General features: G+C 36.7%; 1 protein-coding gene across 1 annotated transcript in view; it reads left to right on the top strand.

The window, feature by feature from the left end:
• The window catches only part of LOC139044921 (centromere-associated protein E-like), a 79,526-nt gene that overhangs the window by 41,854 nt on the left and 18,404 nt on the right, over positions 1-19,268 (top strand). Inside the window, exons 25-36 of the mRNA XM_070506503.1 lie at positions 3,480-3,680; positions 5,278-5,436; positions 6,980-7,270; positions 7,389-7,547; positions 7,732-8,013; positions 8,677-8,835; positions 9,613-9,903; positions 10,525-10,680; positions 12,342-12,449; positions 15,581-15,799; positions 17,719-17,916; positions 18,820-19,023. Coding sequence (XP_070362604.1) covers positions 3,480-3,680; positions 5,278-5,436; positions 6,980-7,270; positions 7,389-7,547; positions 7,732-8,013; positions 8,677-8,835; positions 9,613-9,903; positions 10,525-10,680; positions 12,342-12,449; positions 15,581-15,799; positions 17,719-17,916; positions 18,820-19,023 — 2,427 coding nt within the window. The remainder of the gene's footprint in view (positions 1-3,479; positions 3,681-5,277; positions 5,437-6,979; positions 7,271-7,388; positions 7,548-7,731; positions 8,014-8,676; positions 8,836-9,612; positions 9,904-10,524; positions 10,681-12,341; positions 12,450-15,580; positions 15,800-17,718; positions 17,917-18,819; positions 19,024-19,268) is intronic.

Below are 19,268 nucleotides of genomic sequence, written 5' to 3'. Positions count from 1 at the left end.
TTTCCATCATGGCTGTACCATTTTACATTCCCACCAGCAGTGCATAAGGGTTCCAATTTCTCCAAGTTCTCACCAACACGTATTATTTTCTCCTTTTTTCACAGTAGCTATCCTAATAAGTGTGAGATGATATCTCATTGTGGTTTTTATTTGCATTTCCCTAATGACTAGTAATGTTGAGCATCTTTTCATGTGCTTGTAGGCTATTTGTATATCTTTACAGAAATGTCTGTTCAAGTCTTTACTCATTTTTAAATTGGATTGTTTGGTTTTTGTTGTTGAATTTTAGACATTCTTTATATAGTCTGGATATTAACCCTTTATCAATTGTGTGACTTGCATATATTTTCTCCCATTCCTAGGTTGCCTTTTCACTCTGTTGATTGTGTCCTTTGGTGCACAGAAATTTGTAGTTTTTATGTAGTCCAGTTTATCTCTTTTTGCTTTTGTTGTCTGTGCTTTTGGTGTCATATCCAAGAAATCATTGGCAAGATCCACTTTATGAAGTTTTTCTCCCATGTTTTCTTCTAAGCATCTTACAGTTTTAGTTCTTATGGTTAGGTCTTTGATCTACTTTGAGTTAACTTTTTTATATGATGTAAAGTAAGGGCCCAACTTCTTTCTTCTGCATGAGATATCCAGTTTTCCCAACACCATTTGTTGAAGATACCATCCTTTATGATTGAATGGTCTTGACATCCTTGTTAAAGATCATTTGACCATATGCAAAGGTTTATTTCTGGGCTCTGTTTTCTATTTCATTGGTCTATATATCTGTCTTTATGCCAGTACTGAGCTGTTTTGATTACTATAACTTTGTAGTAAGTTTTGAAATCAGGGTGTGTGAGACCCTCAGCTCTGTTCTTTTTTCAAGATTGTTTTGCCTGTTTGGAGTCCCTTGAGATTCCATATGAATTTCAGGGTGGATTTTTCTATTTCTGCAAAACACTATTAGGATTTTATAGGGATTGCATTAAATTTGTAGATCGCTTTGGGTAGCATTGACTTCTTAACAATATTAAGTCTTCCAATCTGTGAACATGAGACGTCTTTCCATTTATTTGTGTCTTTAATGTATTTCAGATACATTTTGTAGTTTTCATTGTACAAGCCTTTGCCATCTTGGTTAAGTTTATTCCTTAATATTTTATTCTTTTTGATGCTTTTGTAAATGGATTGTTTTCTCTATTTCCTTTTTTAATTGTTTATTGTTAATGTATAGAAATGTAATAGAGTTTTGTATAGTCATGGAATTTCTTTAAAGTAGACATTATCTACAATTGGAAAATTTCCAGGATACATTATTAAATAAAAACAGATACATACTAAAGAACAATTCAGTAAGATCCAACTTATGTAAAGAAACCTCTATATACCTTTATATACTATTACTCTATATAATGAGCTTCTTTTTTCCCATTTACTCTGGGGTACAATATTCCTGCCTTGGAAAAGGAGCTTTCTCTTCCTCTCTCCCTATGCTTCAGTCATTCTTTCCTAGAAAGCATTTTCACTTGCTCTATATCTTGTATTCTCAGTTTATCTATATTTTGGGTCAACTATGGGCCAAAGGCACTTGACCTTGATTTAAAATTTATAACTTCCACTTTTATAAGGGGAAAGGTTTTTCAATAGTTTTTTGAAAATAAATGCACAGTCAGTAGCCGCTTTTAAACAAATGCAAAATGCAGTCACAGGGCCCCATGAGAAGGAGCAGTAGAGGCGGAGTGAGGGAAAAGGAGAGTTACACTCACTGGACCAGCCAGTCTGTGGTATTAAGTTCATGCTGGAATCATCTGTGTTGATAAAAGGGTCTAACTGGAAATTCTCCTGGGCCATTCTGTTCATCAGGGTTTCTGAAATCTGGGATGCAATGCTGAGGTGAGCTTGGTCTTGTGAAATCGTGTTCATGCTGGAATCACCCATGAGGATAATGCAGTGGGTCTAGGGATTTCCAGATAAACCTGTTTATCAGAGCACCAGAGGGCAGCCTATGATAGCCTAGTAGGTCTATCATGAAGCCTCTAGGAGTGCCCGTTTTCAATCCTGCTTGATGTGTCTCTCTCTGGAAATGAGTTTCTCTAGTGTGTCTCAACAGAAATTTTAAACTTTGTGATTAGTAGGCTTATTCTCATATAAAGGACACAATTTTTTTCCTTATTTAATAATTAGACCTATTAGATTTGCTCATAACCATGGTAGCTGGAATACTTTCTAGGCTGAGTTCAGTTTTGCACTTTGTCTCAATCTGCTTTGTTTTGTGTACATTTCCATATTTAGGAGTAAAGATGCAAGATTCTGAATTATAGTAGCTGACTGACTAATCCCAAAGACTCTGTGTTCCTGCCTTAATTTCTCCTGTAGTTGTAGTTAGCTCTCTGCTCATCCTTGTAGAAGCTCATGCAGATTGCCAAAAAGAAGGGGCTAACCAAATGAAATATGGTTTGTCTGTATCCACTCTAGAGAATTGAGAAACTACTAAAAATTATAATTTGGAGATTATGTAACAGCATGGGAAAATGCATATCATCTAATCTAAGTGGGAAAGAAAAACTAAAAAGGATCTTATATGTAAAGTAGTCATAATTGCAATGTTAAAAAAATTCTTTTAATAGAAGAAACTCTGGAAGGAAATATTCCCAAATTCTAATAGTGGTTGTGTGAAGTTGGTGTCATTGGATGATTTTTTTTCTTTTTCTTTTTTTTCTAATTAAATATAGATTATTATAAAAACTTTTTAAACATCTGTGACCAATATTCAGCTGAGTGTTTTTACTGGGCTAGTATAGGATTATATGGTGATACCCTAATTTCATACTGGTAACATCAATCTTTGTCTCCTTTTACCAAGGAGTCCATGTATCAGGTTACCTTTGGTTAAGACTTATTTATGGATAAATGGATTTATATAACATGCTTTTCTTAAGCAGTATATGAAAAATATGAAAAGGTGAATTATGCTACTATAATATGAAATATGTTTCTAACAAAACTCTTTTGCCCTCTTATCTATAATAAAACTCTGAAAATAAAGATTTGTTAGTAGTAGGGCATAAGTTATGGTTTCCAGCTTTTGAAGGAAAGAAATAAAGAGGGAGAGTTTAAGCTGGCTTACTCCTTCATAAAGCCAGGTTAACCCATCGTACATGAAGATAGTTGTGAATTATCTATAGCTGTCCACATAGCTCTTACCAGTGAACAGGCACAAGAGCACGAGCTCTGGAACCAGACCACTTGGATTCAAAGTCTGATAACTTCTCTGAGTGACCTTGGGCAAGTGACCTACCCTCTCTGGGATTCAGTTTCCTTGCCTGTCAAACGGAGATAGTAATAGTGCCTACCTTGTAAGGTTATGGGGAAGATTAAATGTGTCACTGTGTGAAAATAGTGCCTGGTACATAATAAGTAATAGAAGTTTGGCTATTTTTATTATTAAAACTGTTACTAAGAAATTCTTCTCTAATGTATTAATATTTTAGATGGTTGGCATAGATAAAAAGCAGAGTTTGGAAGCCAAAAAAACCCAAGTGCTGATTGCAGATGTTGATAATGAGCTAACTGAACAACAGAGAAAGATATTTTCTTTAATACAGGAGAAAACAGCACTGCGACAAATGTTAGAGAGGGTTACTGCAGAAAAGGAGCAACTGAAGACTGACCTGAGGGACAGTATTGGAATGGTGAGATTCAGCAATGTGTTTTTGTCTTTGTATGTTTTAGATTTTTACAACTTTATTGAGGTATAATTTACATGCAATAAATGTATCTGATGTGAGTGTCCAGTGTGATGACTTTTGACAAATGTCTCTACTTGTGTTCTCTCCACCCCAGCAAGTTCCCTCCCACCTCCACCCAGGCAATCCTGATCTCATCCTCTGCCCCACATAGTCACTGTCCTGATGTTTTCCACCTCAGCTCACTGTCTCTTCTAGAACTTCACACAAATAGAATCACACTGCATGTGCTCTTTTGTCTCACTTCTTTCTACACTCCTTTTTACTGCTTGGTAGTCTTCCAGTGTATGAATAGGCCACAATTTGTTTAGCCTTTCTCCTGTATTGATGGAAATTTGAGTTATCTCTACTATTTGGGTATTTTGAATAAAGCTGCTATAAACATTCTCATACAAATGTTTTTATGAACATATATTTTTTATTTCTCTAGAGTATGGATCTAAGTGAAATAGCTGGGTCATAGGGAGATGTATGTTTAGCTTGGTAAGAATTTACTAGGCTGATTTCCAAAGTATAGTTGCACCGTTTTACATTCTCATCAGCACATTAAGAGAATTCTGATGGCTCCACATCCCCACCAACACTTCATATTATTGGTGTTTTTAATTTTAGCCATTTCTATTGGGTGTAACCTTGTTTTGATTTGCCTTTCCCTAATGACTAAAGATGTTGAGCATCTTTTTATGTGCTTATTGTGTATCTTTCTATAAACTGTTCTCTCAGTGATGTGTTGTATAGATTTCAATGTACAGATCTTGGACATATTTTGTTAATTGGTTCCTAAGTGTTTCTATTTTATTTATGCTGTTGTAATTTTTCTTAAATTTCATGTTTAATTGTTAATGTTTGCCAATATTTTCAAACCTACTTTAGTTTTTGTTTCTATATGTGGGGGCAATCTAATGTGTAATAGATTGAAATTAATATTTTCAGAAGTTTGCTATGGATCACAGTAGACCCTGACCTTTTGTGTAATTTTCCATGTTTCTTAGGATTGTCTGTTTGGTCAAAGAGCTGAATGTAAATAAGAGTACAGACAAAAGTTGTATTTTCTTCTCGGTATCTGTCTTGTAATGTTTTTTGGTCTTGATACTTGAGAATGTCACTCTTTAAGCATAATAACTAAGATTAGTCCAATTCATGCTAGCAAAGGACGGCTGCTGTTTTGAGCTTGCTCAAAATCAAAGCCATCCCAGCATATGAAAAGCCTATAACCTGCAGTCTCATCGTCTATCGATGAAAGCTTAGAAACAGTCTCTTTTGGCTTCAGGGTAGAAAACAAGCAAACCTCTTATGATGGAATACTAAATCCAGTTCTAATTCTCGTGGTAGGAATGTAAGTTGAGCAATAAAGAAACAGCATAAGAAAGCAGATTCTTGGCATTTACATGATCAAAATAGACTCACTTTCTTTTTAAGTTAGTCTTTTCCAATATAGTTTGCCATGATTTCTCCATTTTCAGGCTGAGGTAAATGCTGATTTTTACCTGATTTCCTAAATGTAAGCTAGTGTCATTTAATCTCAACTTTTTAAAAATTCTAGACCATTGAAAACCAGGAAGAATTAAGAATTCTTAGAGGTGAACTTAAAAAGCAACAAGAGATAGTTGCACAAGAAAAGAACTGTACCATAAAGAAAGAGAAAGAGCTTTCTAGGACCTGTGAGAAACTGGCAGAAGTTGAAGAAAAGCTAAAGGAAAAGGTGAATTTTTAAAGTTATCTTCCTGGCCATATTTCCTGACTAAACTTTTTTTTTTTTGGTGATAAATTTTGGTTCTAATAGACCTAAATTCCAGAAATAGAATGTACCTCCCAAATGAACAGCTCTCAATGCTAATATTTTGGACAGTTTGAACTCACACTAGGATCTTAGCTAACCTCTTTTGTGTGTATTATATTATCCTAGAGTCTTTCAATGAGAGGGGGCCTTGGTTCATCTAAACTACTCATGATGTATTCATTCATTCATCAAATATTTATTGAGCATTACCGTGGGCCAGGCACTGTTCTGGGCACTTGATATACATTAGTCAGTAAAACAAAGCTCCTGCCCTTATATAGAGCTATATTAGTCATTCTCTAAACTCTAAGATTTGTCACTATTACCATCTCTTAGATGTTTGCAAGTTCCTGAATTATTTCTTTTTTAGAAGTAAGGTGCTGTTGTAATATAATTGTGTAAGAGCTAAGACTGTTAGAACAATTGTACTGCTCTAGTAATTCTAAAATGGACCCACTGATATCTTTCTGTTTATCCTAAGAACAGTGCTACATGCATTATAAATAGCGTAGTGTTTCCATTGTGCTTCTGTGGAATGTTTTTTTCCTAATATATGTTCTCTTAATTCTCATCCCTTTCACTATAACCTAATTGAATTTACTAAAACCTCCTATTTCATACTCCTCCCAAAGAGGTGATATCAATAGGCTTATGTAAAAGTTAATGCCTCAGTGTTTGTGTGGGCCATCCCCTAAAGACCTTATTGGAACTAAAAATAAATTATCCAAAAAGGTTTTAAGAGATGAGGAATTACAGTTTATTTGCCAGGTACATCTATATATTTAGTCAGTCTCTTTTCTTTTTAAATTTTTCGCATTTTTACTTTGCCTCCTTGATTAACCAAGTGACACTATGTTAGTTTCTTAGGACTTCTGTGTCAAATTATCATAAACTTGCTGGCATAAAAACAATGGAAATTTATTCTGTCACATTTCTAGATTCTCGAATTCCAAAATCATGGTGTCGGAGGACCATGCTTCTTCTGAAGGCTCTAGAGAAGAGTCCTTCCTTGCCTTGTGCTATCCGTGGCTCCCGCTGTCCTCGATAGTCCTTGTTCTGTAGCTGCATCACTTCAATCTCTGTCTCCATCTTCACAGGATCTTCTCTGTGTCTCTGTGCGTCCTTTCCCGTCTCTTATGAGGACATTCTCATTGGATTTAGGGCCCAACCCTAGTCCAGTAGGGTATCTTCTCAATCCTTAACTAATTACATCTGCAAAAACCCTCTTTCCAAATCGGATCACATTGAGGTTCTGGGTAGACTTGAATTTTGGGTGGGACCCTCTTCAGCCCAGTACAGACACTATGCCTAGAAGCTGCTTTACTTTCAGTGCTGCTTGTCTGTTTCCACTAGGGTAGTGTGCAGGGCTGTGATAATGATTCTCTCAGTTTGGCAAAGTACATTTTACATAAGAATTTTAAGATAATATGGCAAAATGGTAATAATAAAAACTTTATTTCTTAAGAGCCAACAACTCCAAGAAAAACAGCAACAACTTCTTAGTGTACAAGAAGAGATGAGTAAGATGCAGGAAAAGATGAATGACGTGGAGAATATAAAGAATGAATTAAGGAACCGAGAATTAACGTTGGAACGTATGAAAATGGAGAGGCTAGAGTTGGCTCAGAAACTCCGTGAAAATTATGAGGACATAAAATCCATAACCAAAGAAAGAAATGATCTACAGAAATTACAAGAGTCCTTTGAAGTAGAGAGAGAGAAACTTAAAGAATACATAAGAAGAATTGAAGTTAAGGTCAGTTAGACCCTTTTCTTCATCTGTTGTGTTTCCTTAAAACTGAGCCAATTGGGAAGGGGGGCAGTGTTGAGATGATGTTGTTAAAATATTCTTTAAACTTCACATGCTAATAAAGGGTCTGGAAACAAAAGAAGAACTCAAAATTGCTCACATGCATCTGAAAGAACACCAAGAAACTATTGATAAACTCAGAGAAGTTGTTTCAGAGAAGACAGATGAAATATTAAATATGCAAATACATTTAGAAAACACAAATACTGCCTTAAAAGCACAGGTATTTTTTTAAAGTTGTTATCTGAGTAGCTGAGAGTTTGAATCAGGTCTTTTGTGTAAAGAAACAAGATATGAGTTAGCCTAAAATTGGAGACAAGTAAAGATTTGCCTATTAATTTAGAAACTATTATTTAGCTTTTTATCAAATCTATCTATATCATAATTTATTGTATGCTTATCTCAAGATCCAAGAACTTCAGGAGAAAGAACATCAACTTCTTAAGGCAAAAAATGATCTCAAGGAAAATATGCATCAAACAGAGCAATTGAAGAAGCAATTAGAGGCCCAGAATTCAACTCTGGAAACTATAGAAACAGAGAAGTTCAAATTGACTCAGAAACATCTTGAGAACCTTGAAGAAATAAAACTTGTTGCTAAGGAAAGAGATGGCCTCAGAAGAGTGGAGGAAACCCTCAGAACGGAGCGAGAGCAGCTCAGGGAAAGCCTGCGAGAGACGGAAGCTACAGTAAGCGATACTCCTTCCCTCCCTCGTGAGGAAGCGTGGGCTTTGCTGACAGCAGTGAGCCCTGCTTTCACATGATGGTGCTGCTGGTGTGAGTGAACTGATAGAAACTTTTAGGCACGTAACTTGGTATTGTTCTTGAAAATTGTAAATTCTGTAAGCAATATTTTCTTCATAGACTTTATCCTACATGTATACTTAATCAATTGTTAAGATAAAGAAATATATATATATATACATACACATATATACACCACAGTGTTGTTCATTGTAGCAATTTGTAATAAAAAATGGGATACAATCTGAATGTCCATCAGAAGGAAACTGGGTAAACAAGAGCAATATGTCAGAATACTATGCAACACCTAATAAAAAAATGGAATAGATTTGACCGTCCTAATATGGAAAGCCCAGAATGACTCTTAGGAGGAAAAGCAAGCTGTAGAATAGTGCACATATAACATGTTTGCCTCTGGAAAGTGGAAGCAGGCTGTGGGAGGTGGGGACAGGGAGGAAAAGCTTATCACTTTCTAACAACAAAAATACAGAGTAAGAAGTAATAGTTTTATTATTTTTACTAAGAAAATATGTTATTTTCATTAAAAAAATACTAACATTTTAACATTAAGATATGTCACTGTTCTCAAAATTTCTCTAATGATGAAGAATCTGGAAAAACAAGAGGAACTAAGAATTGCTCACATGCATCTGAAGGAGCACCAGGAAATTATTGATAAACTCAGAGGGATTGTTTCTGAGAAGACAGATGAAATATCAAATATGCAGATGGATTTAGAAAATTCAAACACTAAATTACAAGAAAAGGTATGGGGGGAGGGGAGGGTTATTTGATTGGCTGTCTGACTTATTTGTGCCTATAATCCTCTGGGGATATGAAATAGTTTAGCCACATTGGAAGACACGTTGGCAGTGTTTACTGACACTGAACATGTACATGCCTGTGGCCCAGCGATTATAGGTATGTACCTGAGAGAAAAGAACGCATACTTCCACATAAAGATATGTACAAGAATGTTCATAGCAGCTCTAATCATAATAGTGAAAAACTGAAAACAACTCAGATGCCTTTCACTGGGAGAATGGATTTACACCTTGTGGTTTATAAGTTCAAAAATAGGCAAAGTCACCTAAGATGACCAAGGTCATGATAGTGGTTGGCTGTAGTAAGGGGGCACACAGGAACTTTTTGGGGTGCTAGAAATGTTCTATATTTTAATCTGGGTTGTTATTACATAGATGTAAACATATGTCAAGAATAATTGAGCTATACACTTAAGATTAGTGCACTTATGTGTATATGTACATGAGTGCATCTATATACATGTGTATATATGCACAAGTATATATATGTATATATATGTACACTTGTGTGTATATGTACATATGTACACACTTGTGTGTATATATATATACACTTACGTATATAATCTCAAAAGAAAATAACTTCTGTGTGGAATTATGCAGAATATTAATGAGTGACATTAGAAGCCTATTGTCTTAATCAATTTAGAAACTATTCTTTATACTTGTCTTAAAAACCATCTGTATCCTGACATGTTATTTTATGATTATCTTGATAAGATCCAAGAACTTAAGGCAAATGAACATCAGCTTTTTAAGTTAAAAGAAGATGTCAGTGAGACACAGAAAAAAATGTCCGAGATAGAGCGATTGAAGAAACAATTCAAGGCCCAAAGTTTAACTCTGGATAAAATAGAAACGGAAAACTTAAACTTGGCTCAGAAACTTCATGAAAATCTTGAAGAAATGAAATCTGTAATGAAAGAAAGAGATAATCTAAGAAAAGTGGAAGAGGCACTCAAACTGGAGAGAGACCAACTGAAGGCAAACCTACAAGAAACCATAGCTAGAGTGAGTTATACTCTTTCTTCCTGTCCAGCACACATATTTTTAATACAAGAAGCTTCCTTCTCTTTTAAATAAATGATACTGTTGGTGAAAAAGTAAATGTTAGAGCCTTTTAGGGAGACAGTTTGACAATATCTTATTAAAAATTTATCAGCATATACGTTTGTTACAGCAATTCCATTCCTAGGAATTTATCCAACCAATACATTCACACATTTGGGCAGAAATACAACAGCATTCACTGCAGCATTGTTTGTGGTAAACAAAAGCTAAAAGCAATCCAAGTGTCCGCCATAAGGCACTGGCTAAGTGGGGTTTGTCTGTATAAGGGAACACTAAGCATAAGAATGGGACACTTTTTCTGTGACGTTGATCTAGAAGGGTGTCCAAGGGGTCTGAAAGGAGAAGAGCAAGCAGCCAGTTCAACAAGGAGCAGGACTAGGATGGGCGAGGTGAGGGACAGGGTCTGTACTCTCTATCCTTCCATACTGTTCTGATTTGGGGGTGGTGTGTTGGTGGTTTTTAACTGTGAGAATGCATTTTTTTACTTTAACTAGTTCATCATTAAGAAAAGATAATGTGCCTTTATATTATCATATTTCTCAATTTCTTCTAATAATAAAGGATCTGGAAACACAAGAACTGAAAATTGCTCGTATGCATTTGAAAGAACACCAGGAAACTATTGATAAATTCAGAGAGAGAGTTTCAGAAAAGACAACCCAGATTTCAAATATTCAAAAGGATTTAAATAAGGCAAAAGATGAATTACAGGAAAAGGTATTGTTGTTTTATTCTTTTGGGAGTAGTTGTGTCCAAAATTATTTGTAGACTCAGCAAGGAGATAGAAATAGATATATAGACATAGATATGTGCTTGTATGTAACAAATAGACTATTTTCCGTCCTTGAAGGAGTTCTGTTTGCATTCTAACTTGTTTTATAATTATCTCAAGATCCGAGAACTTCAGAAAAAAGAGCTTCAACTTCTTAAAGTGAAAGAAGATGTCAGTAAAACTCATTAAAAAATGAATGAAACGGAAGGATTGAAGAAGCAGTTTGAGGCCCAAAATTTATCTATGCAAAATGTGGAAATGGATAACTTACACTTGACTAAGAAACTTTATGAAAGCCTTGAAGAAATAAGAATTGTAGCTGAGGAGAGAGATGAGCTAAGGAGCATAAAAGTCTCTCAAAAATGGAAAGAGACCAATTCAGAGAAACCTTAAGAGAAATGATAGCTAGAGCGAGTTCAGAATCTACCCCTATCTAGTAACTATTTATAAGAAACAAGCTTTTTTGAAAAGGGTAGCAATGTTTTTACTTTTTTTTTCCGGGAAATTTCTACAAACGGAGGATAATGGGAAAACTATTACTATAACTTTTCACACAAACAGGCAAGTACAGTTTTAAAAGAAGCTAAAATCTATTTCAGAAAATACCATTTTAATTCTTTATTTTTAAGAAAAAATTTGTTAAATAAGCAGACTATTTTCTTTAATGAAATTTTAAAAGAGTTTTTAAACCAAGAAATAGCATTATTCTCAATGGAGAAATAGTTGAAGGATTCGATTTACAAAAGATTAAATAGCCCATCTCTCTATCTCTACCTGATAGGGTTAGACGTGGGCTCTTGTTAGTGACATTAGAAGGGAAGAAGGCAAGATGAATACAAAAAAAGAAATTGAACTGAATCCTCTAAAAAGTAATGTAAACTTCAGATCAATAAGAAAGTTTATGAAATCTATAAAAATCTTTTTCATTCTCATATTTCAATAGTGAAGAAAGAATAAAGTGGAAAACAGTATCATTTGCAATCTCAATAGAAACATCAGACACTTGGGAATCATATTTATGTGGACCCTAACTAAATTTATAAAGAGATTTAATTCATTCAACCAATAATCATTGAACAATTAGTCTTCTGGGTACTGCAGTAAATAAGATAAACAAATGGGAGAAAATGTTTTGTTTTGTACTTGTAGTCAGAAATACAAAATGTAGGCAGGGTATGAATTTTCTGGTCCAAGGTGCTGGGAAGAATATATGAATGGAGCTTGGAGCACCATGGACAGTACAGACAGTGGTGCTAGCATGTTTAGTTGACAATAATTATTCTCATGCAGAGATCTGGAAGAGTAGGAACCAGAGATAAATCTAAAACCTAATTTGCAGCTATGAAGGTTACAGGAACAGATTCTGTCTCCAAAAAATATGTGGTTCTCCCACTTTTTTCCCCAATGAGTTGAGGTTACTCACTAAAAGACTTCATGATACTATTATTCATTTTCTGACCATTTTTTACATTTTTTTGTGTTACAAGTATAATATTTGATTCCATTATTGAAATAATGTACAATGTGTAATTGAAAAAGTAAATGATTAGACATTATATATGAATGGAGTTATAGCTGAAGCCTTGTTTATTTCTTTCCATCCAAGCAGGACCAACAGAACATCAAAGAGGTATTAAAATATGAAAAAATGTTGCTATGTGATGGAAAACAGCACCTTACAGAAAGCCTGAGAGAAAAGTGCTTTAGGATAAAAGTAAGTGCCCCTGTTCAAATTACAAATAAATATTGGGGCCCTTCCAAAGGCCTGAGGAGTCACAGGCACCTCTATGGAATGAATAGATAATGCTCAGTATTCTTCTAAACTTCATAATCTAGTACAGATATGTGTGTGCATACATGCATACATACACAAACAAAACAGTGGGGTTTGGGGCCGGCCCTGGGGCCAAGTGGTTAAGTTTGTGCTCCCGCTTCGGCAGCCCAGGGTTTCCCCAGTTCAGATCCTGGGCACAGACATGGCACCGCTTGTCAGGCCACGCTGAGGCAGCATCCCACATAGCACAACCAGAGGCACTCACAACTAGAATATACAATTATGTACTGGGGAGGCTTTGGGGAGAAGAAGAAAAAAGATTGGCAACAGATGTTAGCTCAGGTGCCAATCTTTGAAAAAAAACAGTAGGGTTTATGACTTTGAGGCTTCACTGGAAAGGTGGTATTTCAGCAGATACCTGAAAGGAGTCAATGGTTGAGACATACAGGTATCTGGTGGAGAGCAGAACAGGCAGGGAGAACAGCAAGGACAGAGCTCCTGAAGCAGAAGCTGCCTAGTGGGCTCCAGCAACATCAACAAGGGGGAAAGCTAATGAGAAACGAGGTCAGAGTTAACAGGAGGAAGCAGGCTGTGGGGCTTTTAAAAGACTTTGGGTTTTACTCTGAACGAGATGTGGATCCACTGGAGAGTTTTGACCACGAGAGAGACATGGTCTGACTTACATTTTAAAGGGATAGCTCTGATTGTTGTGTTGAAAATTAAGTGATAGCAGGAAGACTATTTGAAAGACTAATTTCAGTAATCATGCGAAGATGGTGATGGCTTGGCCCAGAGAGGTAGTAGTGGAAGCAGTGAGAAGTGTGTGGATTCTGAACATGTAGTGAGGGTAAAGCCAACAGGATTTACTGTCACCCCTATTAGAACACAAGATCCCTAAAGACTTCTGTGTGTTTATGGCTGCATCACTTAGCACAGTCCTGACAGAAGTCAGCCTTCAATATGTATTTATTAAAAGTACAAATGAATGACTAGACAGTGCTGCTCCAACCATAAGGTGATTCCTCCTAAGACCAAAGGCAAGAATCCCCTCTCCAACATCCCAGATTAATGAACATCTATCTAGGTTTTCCTTAAATTATTAAAAGGAGAGCTCATTATTGTCAGAAGCCCCTTACTCTATTGTTTAGCACCCTGAACTAAATATGTTAATACCCGATTGAATGTAAAGTGTTCTTCCACCTGTGCCCTGACCAGCTTGTCACCTGTCTGGTCTCTAGAAAGTTGAGCTGCTGGGCCTAGGCCTAATGGGTGTCTGCCATACACAAGGCACTAGACTGGGTGCTTTACCTCATGAGACAGAGTTTATTGTTCCATTTATAAACAAAGAAATTGAGGCCCAGGAGGAAGTTCAGTCATTGCCCAAGGTCACACAGCTGGTAAATTGGTAAAATTAGGATTTGAAACCAAGTCTAAGTTTAAAACTTGGGTATAGAAGCATTTCTACAAATATAATTTTATTTCCTTTAATTTATAGTGTCTATATGTATTTTATAGGTTATATATAATCTAACATTTTACTTAATTCCCTAGAAAACTTTGTGGAAATTATTGTAGTCTTCATTTTGTAGTTGGGAGAATGGCTCAAGGATTTCCCCAGTCAGGAAGTGACAGGGCTAGAACCTGAACTCTAACTCTGATAAAAGGTGAGAAATCTCAGATTCTAGGCAGATAATAGAACGTAGGTCATGTGATTTGTTGTCACTCGTTTTGATGCTGGCTCAGTGAGCTGAGGAGTCGAAAGAAACATTTCTTGGACTCTCAAGGTCTGGCAGTAGTGCTCTTTTATTCAGGAAGTAGCATGGAGTAGCATGGGGACAGGACCTATGGGCAGTGAAGAGCTGCAAACATGGGTTGAGGGTAGGGCTAAATTTATAAGGCATAAGTATGTGAGTTGCTTCTTTACAAGACAAAGGAAAAATTAGGTAAAAAAAGTATCAGTGCAGGTGGAGTCTGGTTATCAGGTGGTCTTATAACTTTGGGTAAGAATCAGATTGAATGAGGTCAGGATGTCCCATGCTTCTGTGAGGATGATATAGATTGGTATGTAGGCCAGGAAGCCTTGGGCTTTTCTCCCTGAGGCATCCTTGATCCTCATCAGTTTTATCTGCTCACTCACACCACCTATTGTCAACAGAAGCTAGCATTCAGCCTTGAGCTACAATACATACTAGATTGAATTCATGCAAATTTCTCTTCCAACTTTGTAAATGTTCATTCAAATCATGGATGTTTGGAAGACTAAAAGAAAATGTATCAAAATGATAACAATGGTTGTTTCTGGTTTTCTTTGTTATAGCTGTTTTATAGAGGATTAGAATTGGCCACCCCAAGATATATCTCTTTGGCATGAAGATTATTTTGGGCTGGTTACTTTCAAAAACTGCAGACATGAGAGAAACTCTGAAAAGTAGAAGTTACCCTTTGTAAGAGACATTTCCATTTGTAAGGGAAATCTCCATCTGTAAAGATGTCTCCCTCTCTGTACCAGGAAGAAGGGGGATGACCTTACCTCTAGAAACTCTTATCAATGCGGAAGGCAAGGACTTAAATCTGCATAATAACCTTACTCTTGTTTACTGTACTTGTCTGGTAACCTCCCATACTGACTCCCCCTACCCACAACATCCTCCTTTGTCTTTAGCTGAAGATGATATTTAAGGTGAGAGCTTCCGCCATTTTGGTGAGTTGCTCAGTTTTCCTGGGTCTCTCCCATGTATACATGTTATAAAGCTTTGTTTAATTTTCTCCTGTTATTCTGTCTCATGTGAATTTAATTCGCTGTCCAGCCAGAAGGACCTAGAGCGTGTAGAGGAAATATCTTCCTCCCCTACAGTTTAAACTTCTTAAATTTCCACAATGATTATAATTATTTCTATAATCCAAAATCGACAATAACATTTTCTTTTTGTTTTTTATACACAAAAGTCTCAATTTATTTCTGCCCTATAGAAAGTGTTAAAGCATAAATTTTGTTACAATTCCAGAGCTAGGACTACTTATTGTTAAAGTAGAATGAATTATTAAATTGAATGAATTCTCACTGCCTTTAGGAGCTTCTGAAGAGATACACAGAGATGGATAGTCATTATGAGTGCTTAAATGGACTCTGCCTTGACTTGGAGAGGGAAATTGAAACCCAAAGAGAGCTTTCAATTAGAGTAAAAGCAAACCTCTCACTTCCACATCCACAAACCAGACAGATTCAGAAACTTCTCACTGTCAACCAGAGATGTTCCATGGAGTTCCACAGAGTCATGAAGAAACTCAAGGTACCACCTGTTTTAGTAATATCTTTGTAAATATTGCCATTAATTTCAGTTACAAACCAGTATATTTAAGTCCTGCTTTGGGAGTTGGTGTATTTGCTAATTAGTACATTTGCTACTGAATTAAAGATGGCATGGGTCTGAGAATAGCATGTGCAGGATCCTCAGTGCATCTAGGACCTGCTCATTCAACAAAACCTGAGCTCTGCCTTTGGCCTTAACAATGTGTCAGGGTGCTGGGGAGACAGAGATGAGCAACCGCTAAATCTCTCCTAGTCCAGTGGGTGAGGCAGACATTTGAACAGGTGAGAAGTGCAGTAGTGGACAATGTCCTGGAGAACAAGTTGAAGACAAGACTGGACTGGAAGCTGGGCTCAAGCAGTAAAGCTTAGAGTTCATTTTAGAGATGAGGAGGGGTCACTGGACAGTTATTTTAAGTGGTGGCAGTAATGTGATCGGGTTGCCATTGTAGAGACTTCACTACAGACAAAGAAGAAATGAGTCTGCAGGGGATGATAAGCCTGGTGGCAGAGAGAAGAGACAAGAGGCAGTTACAATTGTCCTGATGAGATGTGATGGGTGACAGTACTATGGGGGAAGGATTCATAGGGATGGAAAGGATGAAAGAAGTTAAAGAAATATTTGGCAGTTTACAATAGTAGGTCCATGTGCTTGACAGTGGAGGGAGGGGAGGGAAGTTCAGACTGAGCCCCAGGATTTGGGCTTAGCCGGGTTTGTGGATAGTGGTGCCATTAACTGATAGAAAGAAAAAACGAAAGGGAGAAGGCAGGTGAGGCAGGAGGAGAGATCTGGTGTTTAATTTGAGATGTTTTGAGATAGAAATACCTATAATGGAACATCCAGGAAGAGAAACCAAGTAGGCTTTTAGTTGTGAATCTGAGGTTTGTCAGGAGAAAAATCAGGACCACAGATAAAGATGTGGGATCCATCAGCATTTGGTGATAGATAGTACAACAGGTGTGAATGAGGCCACCCAGAAGCATAATAGAGTGAAGATAAAAGAGAACTCTGGAAAAGATCAGTTCTCAAGAGGCAGTAGCAGAAAAGAGAGCAACACATGAGTTTGAGGTTGGAAAAGTCAGAGAGATAAGAGAGAACTGAGCAAAAGTGCCATTGGTCAAGTCAGTGGAGGAGAGTGTGTCAAAGATGAAGTGGTCAAGAGTGGCAGATGCTTCAGACAGCCAGAACATGAATGAAGAGATCCCCTCAATTGTTGACAATAGAGCTTACTGGTGACCTTTGTCAGAGCAGTTTTAGTTGAGTGGTTAGGAAAGAGGCCAGATTGTAAATTGTTAAGGAATGGTGGAAGTTGAGGAAGTAGGAAGCGGTATCTTCCCTACCTAGGTAGATTGCCCCTCAGGCTCTAATAGTCTTCAAAAGCCTAACAATCAGATATCCAGAACTTATTCATGAGGTCCATAGAACCAGGGCATTCAAATTCTTGTCCCCTTTAAGCCACACTTGACAGGTAAGTCCTGAGGCAGGGCACACTCACGTTGGCCACCCAGCTGACATAGGCAGGAGAGGATGTTGAAATGAATCTCACTGGGAAAACTGCGTGATATAATTAACCAAAAGGAGGCAATAGAAAAAGGTGGGTTTATAGGGAAAGGCATCATGTTACATTGTAAACATATTGAATCTGAGGTAACTGTAGGACATCCCTGAGGTAGCTCCAGAAGGAAGTCAGAAATAAGAAACTAGAGGTCTGGAAGTCACTCTCCGAAGACGCTGAGAGTAGAAACTTGGGAATAGAGAGAGGTTCTTCCCTTCTTCCTCACTCCTCAGAGGATAGAGACAAACAAGACAAGCCGCCCCACCTCTTAGTCTTGAGAGTTTAGAACTTCCTCTAAACGTGATAAAAGTTTCATTTCCCAATTTGTTTCATGTTTTCCTGCAAGTATGTGTTAAGCTATGTTACAAAGATAAAGGAAGAACAACATGAATCCATCAGTAAACTTGAAATGGTTTTTATTGATGAAGTGGAAAAGCAAAATGAACTGCTAAGTAAAATGCAGCATCTTCAACAAGATGATGATGTACCATCCAGAGAATTAGGGGACCTCCAGTTGAGCCAGAAAATGGATCTACATATTGAGGTATGATTTATTTAAAATGGATTTAATTAGATTTTAAGTCTTTTTATCAAATAGAAAGGTACCTCTTCATGTGCTTAGAGTCATTTTCATTTATGAAATTAAAAACAGCTTGCAGAGGGGCCAGCCTGGTGGCGTAGCAAGTGGGTTCCTGTGCTCTGCTTTGGCAGCCTGGGGTTCGCTGATTCAGATCCTAGGCGTGGACCTGGCACTGCTCGTCAGGCCATGCTGTGGCAGTGTCCCACAGAGAAGAACCAGAAGGACCTAGAACTAGGATATACAACTATGTACTACTGGGGCTTTGGGGAGAAAAAAAATAGGTTGCAGGATGACAGCTGGCCAGATGTAAAGAGTGCCAAGTCATAGACTAGCCTCCTTTCAGAACTACACAGATATAGAAAAGTAGACTTAATATCAGCAAGTAGGATTTCTTGGAAGGCCAGAATAAGTTTCCAAATGCCTTCTAAAACTTCCTAGATCTGTGACTGGGAGTCACAGACATTTGTATTGTAGCAACCCCACATGGAGTGTCCTGCTCTCACCCAGCAGTGTGAGGCCCCTGCAGTTCCCAGTATGCATGCAAGGCCTGCTGTATGCACAGAAAAGCTGCATCCAGAAGCACTTCAGACACTGTCACAGATTCATAGTTTCGAACAGGTTTTAAAAATGCCAAAAGGCAGAATTTGTAGATGTGCCTCTGTTACATAGCCTATACTGCCAAAATTTTATTATTTAAATTAGAATTATATTTCTAATATAATGAGGATAAATTAGAATTATGTTTACTTCAAAATATTAGAAGTGAAAGTTCAGTAAGGTTATTTTCCCCTTTTTATGATATTTGTCTGATATTTAGATAAAAACTTTCCTAAGATTCAGGAGATTCAATGCTTATTTTTCACACAGGAAATTCTCAAAGATTTTTCGGAATGTGACTTCCACAGCGTAAAGATGGAATTTCAACAAGTACTGAGTAATAGGAAAGAAATGACCCAGTTTTTGGAAGAGTGGTTGAATACTCATTTTGATATAGAAAAGCTTAAAAATGGCATCCAGAAAGAAAATGATAGGATTTGTGAAGTGAATATCTTTTATAATAAAAAGATAATTGTAAGTAGTACTTTTTTTGTGCTCATTCTTTTTTTTTGTTTGCTTTAATTTTTCTGCCTCATTCTTAAAAAGACTTAGAGCAACTTAATTTTAAGTATATTTTCTTTCATTTATTTGTATATGCTTCTTTATTTTTTTATTTGAAAAAGAGTGACTGTAAATGTGTTCTTCCTCTAACACATTTTGCTTCCTTAAGGTAATTAAATATATCAACTTGTAAAGAAGATAATAAAATGTTGCAGTAT

The sequence above is a fragment of the Equus asinus genome, chromosome 3, assembly GCF_041296235.1.
Source record: "Equus asinus isolate D_3611 breed Donkey chromosome 3, EquAss-T2T_v2, whole genome shotgun sequence".
NCBI lineage: Eukaryota > Metazoa > Chordata > Mammalia > Perissodactyla > Equidae > Equus > Equus asinus.
This window is presented reverse-complemented; position numbering and strand designations above follow the sequence as displayed.